Source organism: Pipistrellus kuhlii, unplaced genomic scaffold, assembly GCF_014108245.1.
Source record: "Pipistrellus kuhlii isolate mPipKuh1 unplaced genomic scaffold, mPipKuh1.p scaffold_m20_p_5, whole genome shotgun sequence".
NCBI lineage: Eukaryota > Metazoa > Chordata > Mammalia > Chiroptera > Vespertilionidae > Pipistrellus > Pipistrellus kuhlii.
The window spans coordinates 55,039,167-55,059,869 of NW_023425551.1; the positions used below are offsets into that span (position 1 = coordinate 55,039,167).

Here is a 20,703-nt window from a genome sequence, read left to right on the forward strand (position 1 = left end):
TCACCTAAATTCATGGTGGTCTCAATGATTGTAGACAAAAAGGCCCTCATTCAACTCAACCCAACTCAAGCTGAGCAGTGTGGAATCCTATTCCTCAGAGCAGCTCCTGTCCCAGTAGCCAATGTAACTTCCCCCTCTGAAGGTCATGCACCTCCTCCCACAGTACGATGACAATTAGGGAGGTAAGAAGCTCTATCTGAGTTCTGTATTCTTGACTACATGGCAAAAAAATCAACCATTTAGCATTGCTATCATTCCCCTACTCCTCCCTGAAAGTTTCTCCATTTCAAAAAGACAGAAGAGAATATTCAATAGGTGAGTATTATAAAACCTTAAATCATATCCTGAGCTTGTGGTCAGACATATTATTACAGGTATAGTCAGTTTGGAAAGTAAGTCTGTGGGTATGTAGAGAGTCACAACGCAGAGTTTTAGTAATTATGTCCAGGATATATTTTTTTCATAAGAATCCATCTCAATATTTTCTACTTTATAGACATTTTATGGAAATATAGTTTATAAAAAGTAGGGATATAAAAATATTATTATTGATGTTTTCACAGAAACTCTGCAATGTTATCTATCCCTTAGATGACTTGCATCTAAAAATTTTAATAATATAAAATACTCAATTTTATAATTACATAAAAACAACCCAAAGGCTACAATCAACAACATATAAAATATTTGAAGATTTCTTATATGAGCTCACTTCTATGATATAGGCTAGATCAACAATAAACTGTACATTAGAAAATAGCTAAACATAACATTTTGATTTTTTTTAAAAACTGCCTATATTATGACAATCTAATATTAGCCAAGTGAGAAAAGTTCAGTTTTGAGTGATGAATTACTTTTACTCTCAATGTACTATGCCAAGATATCAACCATACATTAAAAAAGAGAAAACGATGTATAATGTTGCGATCATAATTTAAACAAATACCTGTCTTGTTCAGATAAATACTGACTATCCACATCTCTGGCTCTGTGATCAATTGGACTTCTAGAGGCATCATGGTGTCTGGTTGGAGAACGTGACCTTCTTGTTGGGTGAATTTCATCTAAACTCCTAAAATGATTACAAAAAATCCATATGCATCAAAGGGGATCATCTTCCCAAATCAGGCAGGCAGACTAACTGGGAAGACATGACAGTAATTGGCAAACAACTGACATAGCTAGAAAGGCACTGGGATCACAACCAAATAACTATTTCATCAGTAACTTTTAAAGACACGTCTTCTCTACGACTGCTCTGTTTTTTCAACCTTCTTTTGCAGTTCTATCAAAAAGGACCATAATGTTTATCTGCTTACTTTATTAAAATTTCAGTCAGGGCCAAAGGAAATAAAGCAATATATTACTTATAACTTCTACACTTTTCCAAGTATTTAATGTACTTCAAAAAGACAATACTAAATTTCTAAAAAAAAATATATTCCTCCTCTTAATCTCATTTTTCTTTGCCACTTTTCTCTACAGGTCTGATTCATTACCATATGATTTCTCATAACAGAAGAGACAACTAGCAAGCAGAATACAAGAGAATTATTCAAAGACAGTGCTTGGGACATAAATTTCTTCCACTCCTTGAGATCAATGAACAGAAAGTTGCACAGAACAGAATGTTGAGATGAAAGAAGAGAACTTTGGGCCATGAATAAAAAGGCATTTTGCTTACAAATGACTGGAAAAAAAAAAAATTATTGCCCAAACCATGATTTCATTTCAGGCAGAAGCATGTGCCAGTTTATAGTGTTATAATAAAAAAGTACTGTCAGGAACACCACGCCCATCTCCAAGCTTACCTCTGTAATGGCACATTTGGTAAACGTGAACGCGGCCTTCCCTGATCATCGCCGCGGTGAGGAGATACTGAGCGTGAGCGGTGATGGGTTGTTCTTTGCTGCTCTGGCACAGTTAATGTTGTAGATTTACTTTCTCTAGCACTAGACCTATAACCTACTGGCAAGAGTACACACAAAAAATTAGTCAGTATTTTATAATGTGAATGTTAATGTGGAGATAGCAAATTATATCTAAGGGAGCCACTGACATATTAAGATAAATGACATGCAATCAGCACTATTAGCCATATCTTCAAAGCTATTACATGTATGTACAAAGAGTGCAACAGATACATCCATAAGAACAGGTTACAGCTTGGCTCAAAGGTACCATGAAGATATTGAATATAAATAAATATGACAGTTGATGCCTCAGACATTATAATGAGTTGGGATACTATTTTAATTTAAAGAATGAATGAGTAATGTTATTGCAACACAAATCAAGAAATTGACAGTAAACTAGAGTTGATATACAAGTCAATGCTTAGAAACTTGGTGTCTCTTTAAATATTTAAATTTTTCTTCCAAATTTTTTTGAGTTTCAGATAATTTCACTAATAAATAAATGGAAATAATTTCATTCCAATTTTCATTAACAAAGAAGAGTAGCAGATTTTCACTATTACAAATACTGATTGTGCATTTTGCAAACCACAGATAGTATTGCAAATTTCAAATAAAAACAATGTATTGATGGAGATGACTATGACAATAACACAGAGAGAATTAACTCTTCCAAAGAAGCAATCATCAAATCTAACTCAGTCTTTGGAAATTATCCCATAAATATGTTACTAGTAACATAATTAATACAGTTAATATAATTTCAATTAAAAATAAATTCTAAAAGTCATTCTCTGTTTATATTATCTCTAATTTTAAAATAAAAAGTAATCTCAAATCTATAGTAGCAGTTTAGTTACATTTTTTAACAGGGTCTCTGTTTCTTCTTATTAAAAGTGAAATATTAAATTCTCTGGCTAAAGAAAAATAATTATGTTTACAACTACATAAAATGTCCATGAACCATGAAGACACTACATTTAATTGGGCAGCTTGAACTGTTGTTCACTTAGTTATTAATAACTCCCATATGCCATTAAAGGAAGACTAAAATTCTTCAACAATTTATTTTGTGTGTGATTGTATGGTATTTTGACTAAGCTTAACTGAGAAGCTAGATCTTTAGCATTTTATAAAGTGCAATTTGTCAATTTTGAGACCAAAGAAACTCAACCATTTTGTCACTTTAAACATATCACTATAACAACCAAATAATATAACTAAAAACGTTATAATTTCATATATTTTCATTTTATAATAAAAATAATGGCAATTAAGCTATCATTTTGAGTTTCATGCATAAAAGTTTCTTTGTTGCTGTTCAGATATATAAAGTGTAATAGTAAGTCTAAAAAGAGACCAATTTACAGTTAATGAAATTAATTAATTTCATTTCCCCTTTTAGCATTTATTAAATTGGCCACTTATTAATTAATTCATTCACTATCCTGCCTCAGGAAAAATATACAAAAATTTTAGTTGATAAATGTGAGAATCATCCATAGATGTAAATTACATTTATACTAGAGGCCTGGTGCATGAATTCGTGCACCAGTGGGGTCCCTCAACCTGATCTGCACCCTCTCACAATCCAGGACCCCTTGGTGGATGTTGGATTGTCTGGTTTTGGCCCAATCCCTGGAGGCCAGGCCGAGGGACGCCACTGGTCCATGAATCCATGCACCAGACCTCTAGTATGCATATAAGACCTTTGGTTAATCTCTTTTTGCTCCCCTACCCCCAATGAGATTCATCAGTCTGTACCTATGTGTTGAGCATCTAATCCCTGGTGGTCAGTATGTGTCATAGATACTGACTGAATGGTTGAATGGTCAAACGGTCAAACCGTCACTTGCTTAGGCATACATATTGGTAACAACATCATTAAAGCTGGTTAACAGCCAAGATTATTTTTAGAATAGTTTGATGCTTTCTACAAGGAGTAACCTGATTCTTATTTGAATAATAGAGGCCCGATGGATGAAGATTCGTGCAAGAATGGGCCTTCCTTCCCCTGGCTGCCAGCATCACCTTCACTCTGGCTGGAGCCGCCTTTCTGCTCTGACCAGGAGCTTGCAGTTCCGCCTTTCCACGCTGTCCAGAGACCAAGAGCAGCTGGGGTGGTGTGGAACGCCTGCCTATGCAAATTAACCTGCCTTCTTTGTTGGGATAATTTTCATATTCACTCCTGATTGGCTGGTGAGCATCACAAAGGTATGGTCAATTAGCATATTACTCTTTTATTAGTGTAGACTAGTGTAGATGCCAATAGATTTTAAATACAATCACTTTTCTCTTCAATTTCCTAAAAAACAACTAATAATCTGTTAAATTTTGTGTTAAAGTTTCTGTGGAGAATGTGTTCTTATCTTTTTAGGAATAAACAAAAAGAAGAAGAAAACAAAATATTAAATGTTGCCAACTCTTATCCAAGATAATTTTAAACTCTCAGTGATGGTCTGATAGTCAAGAGTGATAACTAAGTATGTAGTGTGTTCACCACCAGCTTTACGATTCTTAGAAATATTTTTCTTTAATACAGTGATTAAAGACTGTATTTTCTCTGAATTACAAAAGCAACTGAAACCTAATTTTAGATAACGCTATAATTTTCTCATAGTTTTAATGAAGTTCTAAGTATCTCCCCAAATTGTAAATTTAGTCACTAGTGTGGAATCTGTCTGTTAACTTTGCCAAAACTATCACCCTCAAATTAAATGCATCTATATTTGAGAAATTACATAAATTAAGGGGATATATGTTAACATTGTCCTAAAGAAATGCCTTATTAATTCTTATTTATATGTCCCAAGATTGTTTCTTTAATTTCCTCTTATTTTTAGATTTCCTTATGTTTTATTAGTGAGTCAAGGAAATAGTACAGGACTATTGCTAAGAAAATAATCCTTTACTACTTGGTTTTACTCACTTTCTGACAATAGTCAGATGAAAAACAGATTTGAATTCCACAATGCCATAAAAGAATTTTCTGATCTATACAAAAAAAAAAATTGTTGACTTGAAATGAATCTTTCTAAAGCATTTCCTTATTTTAAAACATACATACACATTCTAGTTATAATCGGGGGTAAACACATCACAAAAGCATTAGAAGGTAAGCCATGCCACATGCAGTTTTAAACTCTGCCATGCTCCTTTCTCAATATATTTCAGGGATGGCTACATTATTTTCACAACCAAAGGAGGGAAATCACAAATATATAAGATAAAACATAAGAAAATGGATTTTTTTAAAAAGAAAATTAAGCATATCCTTTCATAATGAATTTTTTTTTCCAGTTATGGTTACAGCATTGTGAAATAATGATTTAAACCTAGCTAGCCATGCTTCCAAAGAAGAACCTAAGTTTAAAAAGTGGGGACCTTAACGAACAGTGGCTAGTCAATTTTAAATGTTCATAGTAATTTGGAACACATGTTGCCAGCATGGAATAATATAATACTGATTTATCTGTGCTCTATGTTCAGTATCCCACAGATACCTGGAGACGGACAGTGAAACAAGCACAGACACATAGCGAAACAGGGTCATGCTCTTCACCCACTCACCTGGAGGCACTACTCCAATACCATCATCCACCTCATAATCTGAGATGTCACTGTCACTGATTCGCTGAGATCCTGCACAACAGTAAGGCAAACAGATACCTCTGTGTCTTGTTGGTTTACAAAATGTAAATGACATGGTCACAGTTCTTTAAAATTCCATTACTACTAAATACTTTTGGAAGTAAACAATAAGCAGATTTTTAAAGTAATGTTTGTTCTCCAAGGATAACATTTTCTAGGTATTTCCTCCATAAAATCATTGAAGGGAGGGAACTTCATAGAATGAGATTTTGACTTTTCAATTCATTCTTTAGTTCAGGCATTATGCTAAAAGCCTATTGCAAAGTGCATACACTGTTTTCTATCCAGTGAAGTGCCCTCCTCTGCAGATTGAGGAGGATGAGTGGAAAGGTTCAAGGAGATCTGTCATGGATGGAGCTCCATTGAGCTCATATTATTGCAAGGACATCAGGGTCCGTTATAAAATATGCATGGTTAGCCTTTAGAACTAGCCATTACACTGCATTAAACATTAATATTGAGGAAATGCTTGATCACAGAAGCACTAACATGAAATATTTAATTACATGAGGAAAACAATTTGGTTCTACTTTACCAAAGAGCAGCATCTATGTTTCAATTATTGAATGAGAGATTTAGTCATAATTCAAATTTAATAGGTATGTCCAGAAAAAATAGTTTTTCCCAATCACTGGTTGCAAAACAACATTTATATGTTTATTTTAATTTTTTTCATGAATAATAATACTAAAAATACCTAGGAACTATAAAGTTATTAAGAGGTTGCTGCTAATATTAATCTATTAATATTAATAAAAATTATTCCATCACTTAACCAATCAACAACTGAATCAGTACTGGGCAAAGAATTACAATTGAGAGTGTTTCAACACTCAGCTCTGGAATTACTCTGTTTTGAATATATCAGTCATTGGGAAAATGTAGAAAATAGTTTTGCCAGGACCCTTTACATAAATGAATACTTTTCCAATACTCTGATCTCTAATAGGCATTTGAGAAAATAGCTTGAAATTTAATCTCATTACACATAATTAATTTTGGTAACTAAAAACCTACTTTGTAGTTTTTTGCTGGAGCTTTCTCCATGAACGTGTCGCCTTGGCATGAAAGGTGATGGCTGAGGCAGAGGTAGTGAAGATTCATCATGGGTCTGCAGTTTATACCAATGTGGCTCATCGTCTAAAAGTGCTGTCTCCAATTCTATGAGGATCTGCAAGGGCATTCTCAAATTAAGCAAGCACATTTACCAAACATAATCTAAAAGGCAATCATAAGCAATGCATATCACAAAAACTTGAATAAGCATTTGACTTGAATCTTTACAGTGTACATCACCTCTCCGAGAAATTCGCTCTCTTCTTCTTGCACTCTTGGTTGATCCCACACAGTTATTTCTAACATTCGTTCTCTAAAATCTCTACGATGTACATGTGAGTAGACAAAAGTTTGATTCCATTTTGGTTCTAGTACTTTCTTTACAGTTTTGGTCCTCCTCTTACTTTTATCACTGAAAAAATAAGTATGTTTTGTAAATGAAAGAGTAAAAACAAGTATATGCTGCCACCTACTGTAGTTACATGTGATGCTGCTATTGGGATTTATTTCTTTTAATATAAAAATCTAAAAATACTATAGAGATTAATGCTATTCTTGCTTTAACTATAATACAATGTAAGCAGTAGTTATGACTATAGGCAATCACATGCAGAGGTATATTTTAAATGATGTGTAGCTATCAAAGACTAATATGTATATAATTGAGGTAATAGAAAACTTAAAACCTGGAAGATTATTTTTTTAAAAAAAATACAAAGTATGAGGACTTTGTTTTTAAGAGATAATGTATTTTATTCCCTCAGATAATTACCTATTAAATGTTAAAACTATATCACAGGTGTATGCAAATGTCCACACTCATCGAAATGTATACATTAAATATGTGCAATTTTTAGCATAACAACTTCATCTCAATAAAGCTTTACAAAGTAAGTAAAACTAAGAAAGGAAGTTCTGCCTTTTCTATAAGTAAAGATTTTTGCACATTTTTTCTAAATTATTCACTACCTTCTATCTGGAAGAAAATACATTTTTACATAGGGATTCCTGGGTCGCCCATCTACTCTAGAAGGTAGATCTGTTGCTTGTAGAACATTTACAATCAGCTGGTGTCCCACTTTATCATACCACAGTTTCACCTAAGAGCAATGAAGGAAGAAATTATTTGTAAAAATAATGAGCTATAATTTTACAAAAGAATAATAAAATTATTTTTAATAAAACATTTTTAATTTAATTTTTTATATTATTTTTGAAAAAGAATACCAATTTGAAGGCATAACCACTTTGAACTTGACTTTTCTCTTCATGCATTTTAAACATGTCTTACAACTGTAGCGTTATATTCTCTTATATCATATCATGCTATGAAAATAAACTAATGATAATAATTTTATAAAAACTTAAGGGAAGTAGCGGACTTTAAGATTATTATCATTATGGTTTTGTGGGTTTTTTAATCCTCATCAGAGGTTATGTTTTTCTTAATTTTATTGATATTTTAGAGAGAGAAACATGGATGTGAGAGAGAAATATTGATCAATCGTCTCCCATATGTGCTAGACTGGGGATTGAACCCCCAACTGAGGTATGTGCCCTAAGCAGGAATCAAAACCACAACTTTTTGGTGTATGGAAAGATGCTCCAACCAACTGAGCTACCTGGCCAGGGCCATTCTTGATTTTAAATGACAAATGAAAGTGGTTGGTGGTTATAAGTGCTTATTAATTATAGTGTGCCTAAATTGTTTTATAGTTCCATATGTAGTTGAATTAAATTGAGATTTGATATTTGGAACAATATGTACAAGAGAATTGGGAGATCAGGAAACACATTTACTGTAGGTCTATTTTACACCAGTTACTGCTGTTTTCTGTTTTGTCTCATTTAATTTTTATAATTTTCATGAGAGAAGGGGAAAAGAACAAAGGGATATGTAATACATAAATGATGCCTTCAAAATAAGTGAAGGCCCAATGATGATATTTCTCCTAAGATTTCATGATAGTTTGAATACAGAAAAATGAAAAAATGACACACTGAGCTATGGTTAGACTCCTCAGAACCAGAACTTTGGCAGCCAAAATAGTATTTGTGTTGGCAGCAGACAATGTTAACTTTAATTCTGGTTTAAAATTTTTGATGTCAGTTTTGGTTTTATGGTTAAACAAAAAATGTAATTATTTAATGGGTACATACTGGAACATATTTAAGAGTCATTACAACCAGATAAGCTAATTTACCATGGGATTGTTTTTTCACAGTATGTCATATTAATGACTCAAACACAGATTTATATGAATCCTTATCTCTGTTTCCAGTTAATCACAGAGATGTGTTTTTCATAAAACCAAAAATGAATTTTTATTCCTCTTAACATACAGGTGGAGTGTATGAGAGATTTACACATACTATGAAAATAAAAAGATGGCAAGGAAATCAAAATAAACATAAAATACTTAACAAATATATTTAATATATAAAGTTAAAACTAAGAAAGATTTTAAAATAACAGCAAACTTATAGTTATCTTCTTTAATTAAAATCAAGAGTGGTAAAAACACATTACAGAATACCATATTTTATAACAAAGAAAAAGATCAACTAATATTTATAGAATAATTTAAAGCAACATTTTATTTTAGTCATTTATATAAATGTCCAATATTCTACCATAATCTACAAAGATGTGAGTTTTCATAAGTTAGCCATAGTTTCTTTATCCAGCTTTGCCTGGGTCATCAATAAGGCAACAGTGAGGAAAATTATAGCTTTTTCAGCGTGGTATCAGCATAATGAGCTTCACCAAATGTCTTAAGAATTTAAAAAGAATACTTTTAAATGTAAATATTTCCATCTCCAGGCTCATAAGGTTTTAAGTAAATGACACATAATTTGCTGAGTTTATTATGACTAACCAACTACTTCAGAAGCTTTTGTATAACAGACAAACTAGAATGGATATTATATTTTCTAAGGTTATTTATCATTTAATGTTGAGAAATCTGGTGCGTTATAAGCACTCAATAACTATTTTCAAATGAATATATAAACAAAGAAATTATCTTTAAAAAATGCATGAAAAATGCGTTGATGTTGACTATGGTGTTAGGCAACTAAAAAAAGCCAGATATTTTGTAAGATAGACTCAGCACAGTGAGTAAGTACTAATGGTCTTCACCATGTATAAAAAACACATACAGAAAGTTGTCCTGGTAAGACTTGCGGGGCATCTTTTAGAGCTCCAGGACTTGTTGGAGAAATAACAGAAATGGAAGGCCTTTCCATCTTCTGAGATTCAAAAGAACTTGAACCTAAATGAGAAAGAAAGAAAAAAAACAAATACAAAACAACTAAGTAATTTTCAGTAACATATTTGTACCATATGTGTGGAGAATAAATCTATATAAAAGCCTAATATGCAAATAGACCGAAAGGCGGAACAACCGAACAACCAAACAACTGGGCTCTATGATGTGTGCTGATCACTAGGGGGCACTTGCGAAATATGGCGGGCATCAGCAATAGGTGGCAGAGTGTGGAACATGGCAGGTGTCGGCCACGGCAGGACGGTCATCAGGACGAGCCTCTTGTGGTTACTGAAAATTCTTTGCTCCTGCATGCCCCAGTCCCATCTGGCACCCACACCTACTGTCAGCAGTGGCTGCTGACCCTGATCACTCCTCAGGGCTTCTCCACCTCCCGCTGCTCCTGAGAGGAGATTGGTGCCGGCAGCCGCCTTTCGCACACGCTTGTATCTACTGCAGACACCAGACTGCAGCTCGCACCCACTGCCAGTGCTAACTCTGCTTGCAACCACAGATAGCAACAGGGCTGCTGCTTCTTATACCTGCTGTGGGCACCAGCCCCACTCACACCTGCAACCAGAGCAGAGCCAACGTTTGCACCTGGCTGCCAGCATCTAGCGCACCAATCCTGATTGTTTGGTGCAAGCAGCAACGGCCGGCCCTGATTGCCTCTGGACCCTGATCACCCCTGAGGGCTTCTACATCTACCTGATCCTGATGGGCAATTGGGTAGCAGCTGCTGCTCACATTGACAGTACCAGCCCCGTTTGCACCTACTGCTGGCGCCAGTAGCAGCAGGTGTGAGTGGGGCCAGTGCCTTCAGTGTGTGGGAGAGGCGGCAGCAGGAGACCTGGAGCCATGGCAGGAGGAGCAGGTGGGGGTGTGGAGGATGGGCTGAGACCTGCCCCTGTGCCCACCGCAGCCTCATGGCACCACAGTTCCTTTCAGGTGCACGAATTTGTGCACTGGGCCCCTAGTGGTTTTATAAAATGTTAAATGCATGTTATTTGTATAAAACCTGAATTAAATACCAATAATAACAGCAGAGCCTACTTTCAATTAGTTGTAGAAATTTATGCCATCTTCTTTGATTAACCACCTATTTTACAGGTAGTTAAATGGATATAATCGAGTGTTTTATTTATTTGCTTCAACTTCTAAGTATTGATTTTCTACATTATTTTGGAGGAATAGTTTAGGCTCTTTTGCCCCTTGAGTATGGCTCTTCATTTTGAGAGGGCAAGTCTATTTTGAAGAAGTGGTGTTAGAAGAAATTTAAGTTTAAAAAATTTGGCTCTCAAAAGAAATCTCAATGGTTGTACTATTGATATTTGGCTCTGTTGACTGAGTTTGCTGACCAATGGTTTAGGCTCTTGCTTAATATCACACGTAGGTAAAAGGCTTCACACTTTTAATGAGAAAGATGGTACCCATTATGTCAATTATCTTGGCTAAAGGATCATCCGTTTTGAACTATACTTAATCAAATCAAAATGAATGCATATATAATTTATGAGTACATCTAAGCCTGGAATTCATCACTGTTTTAAAATAAGATTTACCATTTATCTCAGTTTAGCTCTTACAAATGAATCTCTTGTAAGTCTGAGAATGTTGTCTCTATGATTCACAACAAGTGACTTGCTCCTCCCCCCTTCTTTAGAGGAGGCTGGCTCTCTACTCAGCCATTCCATGAGGCCCTTTCTCCCCTTTTTCAAATAAGAACTCTCTAGTCCCAACTCACTGTTTAAGTATATCCTGACATAACCAGCAATATAAAATGCCTATATAATGTTACTCCAGTAAGTATAACCTTGAACCCACAGCCATTCAGAGTTTAGCTTTATTGATAAATCACTATTCATGGACCATTGCCTAATGATTTGCTATCCACATAATTTTTTTCTATCCTATAAAGTCTAATTTAAGCCACAAAGCATCATTCTGTGCCTGCCAAATATGTTTAACTATAAGAAACAGTGCTATAATATTCTTTGTTCTTATGTCTCTTTTATCAAGTTTCCTTAAGATAATATTATTTGGAGGGATCTCAGTACAAGAACACTGGTATTTCTAATAATCAGTTTGTTTTTATTATTACAGCAACTAATTCTTAAAGCATATCAACACTATAAGTTATGCAATTGGTTCCATTTCCATTTGTATACTGATTATCAGAAAGCTCAAAACCAAATCTGGTCTCATCTCTCTCTAGCAGGTATCCATAACATGATGGTATGCACTTGCTACACTAACATTGTCTCTGGATCCTTGTTTTTCTCACCCATATATTTTCTATTTTTTTTTATAATCACCATCACTTGTTTTCTCCTTAAATCATGATGTATTTTATATTTCTGTAAGTTGGGTTACACAATAACACTTGGTGATCAAGCCCATGTATTATTAATGTATTGCCAATCCATGGCAAAGGAAATATTTGGGTCACTTTCACATTTGCATCGAAAACTGCATTACTTACCCATTCTTCATTGCATACATTGTCATCTTCTCTCATCAGAAGTGACTTTAATGGCCTTATGAATAATTCAAGCCTCTAGACTCACTCATATCCATGGAACTTTACCTCTACTCCAGCTACTCACTCCCATGATCACACCCAACACTGTTGTGGTGTAGTAAAATTATTTGTTAATGTGCCCATTTCCTTCACTAGGCTGGCTGCTCGTGAGATTGAGCCAATTATCAATCAAACGGAACAATCCAGTATCACAATAAATTTTTATGTAAAGTAAATAGAATTATCACAGGTATAATAACTGAGCTCTATGAGAGATCCTGACTTTTATGATTCAGAAGGGTATTGCCAATAGATTTTTGTAGACACACACACACACACACACACACACACACACACACACTAGGAAAAAATCTTAAAATAGAAATACCTTTGGGTTTCCAATGATTATCATGGTTTCCAACTTCTGATATCATTGGAGATAACTTTAGTATAACAATACCAACTCTTTTACATCAAATAACTAAAGGAAACAACAAATCTTTATTTTTCAATTTCATTCAACACATATCATAATAATAAGGACATCTTCCTTATACTCACTGGATTCCAGGGGAGGGTGGGAGCTCTCAGGAATCCTGGGAATGTCACTAAAAGAAACAGTGTAGGGTGAAAATCCCATTAGCTGTAGTACTTGCCTGAGGCAATCACAGTCACATTTTACTGCAGTGGTGTGAGAATCCTTTTGGGTCTTTATAGGTGTGGAAATGGACAGGAGTCACTATTAAGGCAATTACTAATGTGCATGAATGTCAAACACCACACAAAAATAAAAACTGCAATAAAAATAAGTTTTTATATATTTAATAGCAAAATACTTTTAACATGACAACAATAAGACTAATATTGTGGCTAAAATTACCACAATATTTTTACTACCAAAACAGCAGGTTTTGGAAATAAAAAAATGTCAAAGGTAATAGTTTACTTCAATTCTAGAAAATTAAAATGGCACATATTTTACAAATCAGTAATATGCTTTACAAACACATCTGAAAGAGTTTACTGAATGACAGGGATGCAAACATCTCTTGATACTAAAATAATATGGTGAATATCATGGGCAAAGTTAATAAAATGAAAAGGATGAATTGCATTGAAAATTAAAAATGATATAAGCTTGCAACAAAAAAGCCAAAATACTTTATATATGTGAATATATAATTAATATGCACATATATAACCCTATATTGGGATTCATATCTTTATATTGAAGTTAGCTAAATAGATGGTTATTTAGATATGATTAGAAAGTGACTTGTGAGAACACCCGTTCCTGTCACACTCACAAATAACTCTGAATAAATATTTAATATAACCTCAGCTTAATCCATTATCCACTGGACCAGCTTGGTTTGGAAATTGTGCTATATGGAACTACTTTACTTCTGGTATTCCAAAGATATTTTACTATAATGTAAGGACCAGATTAACAATATGCAAGTATTAACATGACATATTAAAGCAGACTGGAGTAAGCTAGTATTAAGAGAATGATTAAAATACTGTTTAAGAATTTCTAACCACTTACCTTGTTGTTTAATTTCAATTTAATTTTCTTTGTATTTTCTGGGTAGTGGGGAGGAATGGAAACAAAAACCGTTTTCTCCTTTTGATTATTTTCCTGCCTTTCATTTTCACATTTTTTGTGCAAACTAATTCTCATAACCACCTACAATTTATACACTTTGCAACTGGCACCATAACCTGTATTATGTATTTTATAAATATATGTTACTATATATGTGTGTGTGTGTGTGTATATATATATAATAAAGAATTTTTATAAAATCAATGTTTTATATGATAATTAGGAAACTAATTTGCAATAACTAAGATGCAAGAAATCAACTATTTATCCTCCACAACTTTCTTCTAAATTTAACTGGAAAAATAACAGTACATTATTTAAAATCCAGCAATTTTTTTAATATAACTTTTTTGAAACTCAACCTCAAAGTTGATTGTGAAAGTTAGAACACGGAACTCTGAAACCAAGTATAAGCTTTGGATTTTATGTATTTGTGAAAGAAGAATTGTGAAAAAGTTGTAAAACTTTTTAAGGGATTTTGAATCAAAATTTATTTAATGTTGACTCCTTCAGTAATATTTTTAGGCATCAATTTCCAATTGACATTTACACATCCCTCTCACAATGTAGGACTGCTAGCTCCTAACTGCTCACCTGCCTGCTTGCCTGATCGCCCTTAACCACTCTGCCTACCTGCCTGATCACCCCTAACCCCTCTGCCTGCCTGCCTGATAGCCCCTAACTGCCTCTGCCTGCCTGCGTGATCACCCCTAACCACCCTCCCCTGCAGGCCTAATCACCCCTGCCTGCCTTCTCCTGCCAACCTGATCACCCCTAACTGCTCCCCCTGCAGGTCTGATCACCCCTAACCACCTCTGCTTTGGCTCCTGTCACCATGGCTTTGTCCTGAAGGAGGACCAAACAACCAGAAGATGTCCAGTCAACCTGATCTAATTATCATATTACCCTTTTATTAGGGTAATTCATTTTTCTTAATCCCTTTTTCACTCATCCCTCCCAATCTCCCTCCCACATAGTGACCATCACTTGGTTTTCTTTACTAGTTTATTTCTATTTTGTTTGTTCATTAGGTTTTACATATAAGTAAAATCATATGGTATTTGCCTTTCTCTGTATGACTTATTTCACTTAGCATAATACCCTATAGGTCCATCCATGTCGACACAAATGATTTCATTCTTTTTTACGACTGACTAAAATTCCATTGTATATCTGTACTACATCGTCTTTATTCATCTATTGAAGGACACCTGGGTTGCTTTCATATCTTGGCTATTGTAAATAATTTTACAGTTAACATAGTGGTGCATATATCTTTTCAAATTAGTGTTTTGGATTTGTTTGGATAAATACTCAGAAGTGGAATTGTTGGGTCATATGGTAACTCTATTTTTAATTTTTTTTGAAGAACCTCCATGCTGGTTCCCATTGTGGCTAGACCATGTTGACCAATGTGCATATTAATTATACTTGAATAATTATTGAAATGATTATGCCACAATATTATATTTGCTTTCTGTTTTAAATTACTTATAAAACTACATTAAACATAGTTATTATATATATAGCTAGAATTATGTTTTCAGGAATCCAATAATATTTTCATCAACTGGAAAATTAATACTAGATTTACCTTTTATATAAATATAATTTTTATATTCCATAGTCTTTATATATGTAACAGTTTAGGCTTTGACTATGTAGATTATTATCATTTAAATTATTTTCATGCAAAAGTATAAAATAATGAAAATGTTATTCCAGTCTACTTTAATTGTCTTTGTTTTTTTAAGTCGCTAAGTACCAATAATATTTTAGTTAATTTGAAACCACCATATATCTGAAAGTATTTGGCAATGTGCACATGCTTGATTTTAATTTTTTTTATACTTTTGATTCATTTTCCAATTACTTACCTCTTTTCCAGCCTCATATTTACCTAAGCACTAGAACAGGTGTTATGTAAAACTAGAATAAATTATAGTGAGCTATTTTTAAAAATAATCTGCATTGAAATGTAAAATACTTTGGTAAGTATTCACTCTTAATAGTTACCACTTAAAATGGGTCATAAGCTTATCTTTATTTTAGAGTTTTATATATATTAATATTATTCTTTGGAATATATTATCATACATTTACAGTATTTTGAGACTTAGAATATCATATTTCTTTGTATGTTTTACAGTGACATATTCATGAGGATAACAAAAATTTAAGGTTAGCACTTATTCAACATAAAATATCTTTAATTAATGGCTTTATAATATTTTAGAGAATAGGGGAAAAAAGAAATTGTTTTCAAAAATATATTCAAATATTAAACCAATTATAATAAGACAATTAAACATGCCTTCCAAAATAATGTCGACTGGCAAAATGAATGTTCTAGACTTTATGGGTTGCCAGGAAAAGCTAACTCTATGAGGAATTTTACACAAAGATATAGAAATTATCTTACTGCCAGCAGATAATTAAATTATGCTAAAAATTGAAGTTTTAAAAATGTTGTATTAATTATTATGTCCAATTAAAATGTTAAAATATTTCACACTTAATTTTTTTTAAATATAAAAATATTCTATTCTTAGTAGAAAAAAAAGTTCATGTAGACATATGAAATCATTACTATTTTAAGTATCACAAGAAGATAAGTTTGTTAGTGACTCTCTTTAAGGAAATATTATTCATTAAATGAGAATTACTAAAAATAAACAATTCTACCATTAAAAATCTTTTACTTTATATTTTATGTCTAAAAATGCATATCAATATTTTTTGATATTACAATTGTTAAATTGTGAAGCTTCTAAAATGTAGTGAGGAAAATGCAGTATTCAGATTTAAAATATTAAGAAATTTAAAAATCTAAACTGTATGCCCATCATTGAAGAAAAGTATCCATATTAACATGTATTGTATGAATGTATAAACTTCTTTTTAAAACCCTACTATACATGTAATTTACTAAACTTAAGAAGTAAGTTTTTTTAGCCTTACCCAATAGGCCTTGAAACAATAATTTCAACTTGAGGTTCTGATTTTGATTCTAAAATAATGTTGTAAACTTCTTCATTTGTAGCTCCCGGCAGGGGTTTACCATTCCATTCTAGAACTTCATCCCCTTGAATTTAAAAAAAAGGGTATTTTTTTTAACCTTACATATTCTGTGTATTTTTCTTATCTTTTCTCTCATTTTAAAGAAATGCAAAACATATACAAATAGTTTAACTGTCTAGGTTCTGCTCTCAAGAAATTGATTTCCATATAATGTCAGCTAAATTGTTCTTCTAAACACTTTTTTTTTCTTTTCTTTTCTTTTTTTTTTTTTTTTTTTCTTTCTCCCAATGAAGCCTACTGGTCACTAGAAACAGTATAATACAAACTACCTTCATCTTTTGAAATATACCAGAAATAACATAAAAATAATTTCATGCTATGGGATGGAATTAGCATAGCTTATTTGGAAACATTAAAAAATAATAATTAGCAGCATGCCCTCCATATAATAAATGTAGGCTTTTCTAAGTGTAAAAGATTATTATTAAACTCTGCATAAATCCTGCTTTATTTTTGTTAGAAAGTGCAATTGACATTTGTTAGCATGATTTTTCCAATTATAAGTCATGTGTCTTTGCCTTCACCAGATGCACAACAGAATAAAAATGCATGAAAGGACTTGAATTCATACCCACAGGGCAACGCAGGTAGCTATGGCAAAGTTACAAAGCAAGCAGATGTAAAAACTTGCATGACAGTTAACCCACTTCCAGATGTTCATAACACACACATTCTATACATAATATATATTGTGAGCATTAAAGTTAGAAAATATTTTGAAGACAATAAAAATTTGAGTATTCATTAGTTTGTTAAATATTCTAAAACTATTCAAAGAAAGTACATGATTCCATGGTACAATACATGGGCTAACAACTTGTTATTCTTAACCAGAATTTTCACCATCATTTGGGAAATGCTATTAATATTAGTTTTCATAAATATTTAGTGAAGTTTTAGGTCCCAAATGGTTCTCTGTCCAGTATCTTTTAATACATTATGGTAGGCTCAGCTAAAATATTCAGCCTCAATGGTACTATGAGGCATCTTAGTTTTTTTGTTCCTTTATTTGGTTGTTTTCAGTGTCTATAACATTTTAGTAGCTAATATGTTTTGAACTAATGATTTAATATCATCATAAACACAAACATGAAATATTTTAATTAGCAATGTCTTTCAGTAGAAAACTTTGTTTTGACATAACTATTGTAAGTAATTTTTTTCACATAAAAAGTAAAAACTGAATATTTAAAAAGCACATGATGCTGCTTTGGTTTGGTAAAAGAATACAGTTAATTAAGTACATTTAACTAAATACAGCTAAGTGACTTCTAATAGCTTGACCTAAGAAGTTCCTTAGCCATGTTTATCAAGTAGGCAATAAATATACTTCATATAAAAAAGAAATAAAAGAATTACAAATTTAAATATATAACAGGAGTCCTCTATTTTTTTTTTTGGCCAAGAAATTACCTCATGCGAATGTACATATGTATATGTGTGGGTATGTGTATGAAAAATATTTTCTGGAACCGTACTTACCCTGATATTTTCTATTTTACTATGTTCTAATTCACTTTTAAAAACAATGGATGCAAACCATTAAATAAATTTTACTACCCAGTAATGCATTGCAATCAACATTTTTCAAAAGACTGGATTATAAAATTCTCCTCTTTATAGACAGCAACCTGGAGCATAAATTCTAATATCAAATTAACTTGGTACCCACATTTATTTATTTACAAATCAATACATCCTCAACCAGAAGGCAGTCTCTTTAGTGATATTTATTTATATATGAATAATCTGTTCAGGCTGGGGCATATATTATGATGGTACAAAGATAAAACAAGAGACTTTATCTGTCCTTAAATTTGGAGGTGGAGAATTATAGAAATGAACACCTTTCATGAAATGATAGCAATTCATCTGAGGATCAGAAATAGAGCCAAGTATAGTTCTAAGGAGGTAGTAATAAGTTACTGTCCCGAGTATGATATCAGGAAAAACTTTAGAATTAAGGGAACTTTTGATGAGTTTTAAAGGATGGAAAGGACTTCAACAGGCAGAGCACAAGAGCAGAAAAGAAACCAGGTAGACTAGATGACCAGGTCTCACTGGCAGAAATAGCTTGCCAGCGACCTACAGGTAGAATCCATGGCTGGAGTGTAGAGTGAAAGGTAATGGAAGTGGGTGGAGTTGTTATATGAGGACAAAGCCACTAAGCTTTGATTTGAGCATATCATGATGAAAACACTGAAGAGTCTTTATAAGGAAAATGTCAGTATCTATTTGGGGTTTTTGATGATTCTATCAGTAGCAGGACAGAACATGAACTTAGAAGGGACATCTGCAGTAGAGAAACCTATTTACAGCAAGTCTAAAACAAGATTGCAAATGTTGAATAAAAGTCATGGTAATAAAAACACAGTACTTATTTTTATAGACCAATCATATTTATATGCAAATAGAAGGAAAATAGATCTTAAATTATAATGCCAATCAGAATATATGATCTAATTTATTAAAATAATTATTAAAATACATCAATTGCTTAAAATGAAAGTATACTAGTATGTTTTATAATTACTAAAGTTGAGTTTTTATCATTTTAGATTTATGTTTCTCAAACTCTAAGCATATAAGGGTGTTAAATAAATGAAATTAAAAAAACAACACCTTTTGCTGACTTTCTTAAGTAATCCATTAAAACACAAAGACAAAATCAAAAGCCATTATGTTTATTATCTGATCTGAAAATTCAGATTTGTGCAAAGTTGTCTTACATTGGACTAGTCGACAAGAGATTCTTATACTTTCTAAGGCTTATTTTTGAGTCATAAAATAAGCAAAGACTCAATTTGCTGATATAGTCATCTTTATTGAGTTAGTTATTTAATGATAACTAGTCCCTAATAAAAAAAATAATAGTGTACTCTGCCTCTGCACATATTTAAAGCTGTATGCATAGTAAATAAAATAAACACAATTTGAATTTTTTCTCCATATAACACATGCATAGCATGTTCCTATCAAAGAAAAATCTAAATGACACTGAACTGTTATCCTCATAATTAATTTTGACAAAAAATGTCTTCAAAAGTCATAGAATATTTTTTCTTAGGGTTCAACAATTACAATCTTAAGAAATAAAAACTAAAAACATAGCGTAGGAATGTTCTCTTTATTTGTATGTCCTGGCAGGGGTCATCATTTTATTCTAGAACTTCATCACCTTCAATAAAAAAATAAAAAAGTGAATTTTTTACCTTATATATTCTGTGTATTTTCTTATATTTTCTAATTTTTACACATAGATGCAAAACATATACAAACAGTTTAATTGTCTGGACTCTGCTCTCAAAATAAATTTTTTAGCTCATGAGTACTATATATCACATTTAAATTAACAAGTATTTTATTATATAATTTATATAAGAAATGTAATTGGGATTATATTTTATTAAAAACACTGATAGTGAATAAGTGTTTTGGGACCAATCTGAAAAATTAGTATTTCCTATAGCTTAAATACAAACTAAAGAAATAAGTAGTGATGTCACTTTTTCAAAAGGCTAAATTGTTTATATATTTGTAGGAACATTATGAAGCCATCTATGAAAATTAGTAATCTTTTGGTATTTTGCATCTATT

At 32.4% G+C, this 20,703-nt stretch overlaps 1 protein-coding gene across 49 annotated transcripts in view; it reads right to left on the reverse strand.

The window, feature by feature from the left end:
- Positions 1-20,703, reverse strand: part of RIMS1 (regulating synaptic membrane exocytosis 1) — a 389,815-nt gene that overhangs the window by 113,320 nt on the left and 255,792 nt on the right. For 30 of the 49 annotated variants that reach the window (XM_045572598.1, XM_036413995.2, XM_036413994.2 and 27 more), the window contains 9 exons: positions 16,987-17,110; positions 12,978-13,024; positions 9,789-9,901; positions 7,596-7,726; positions 6,867-7,038; positions 6,588-6,741; positions 5,490-5,561; positions 1,815-1,971; positions 950-1,075 (listed from right to left, as the gene is read on the reverse strand). In XM_045572598.1, coding sequence (XP_045428554.1) covers positions 950-1,075; positions 1,815-1,971; positions 5,490-5,561; positions 6,588-6,741; positions 6,867-7,038; positions 7,596-7,726; positions 9,789-9,901; positions 12,978-13,024; positions 16,987-17,110 — 1,096 coding nt within the window. The remainder of the gene's footprint in view (positions 1-949; positions 1,076-1,814; positions 1,972-5,489; positions 5,562-6,587; positions 6,742-6,866; positions 7,039-7,595; positions 7,727-9,788; positions 9,902-12,977; positions 13,025-16,986; positions 17,111-20,703) is intronic. The other 19 variants (XM_045572599.1, XM_036413996.2, XM_045572606.1 and 16 more) reach the window with 2 other exon arrangements.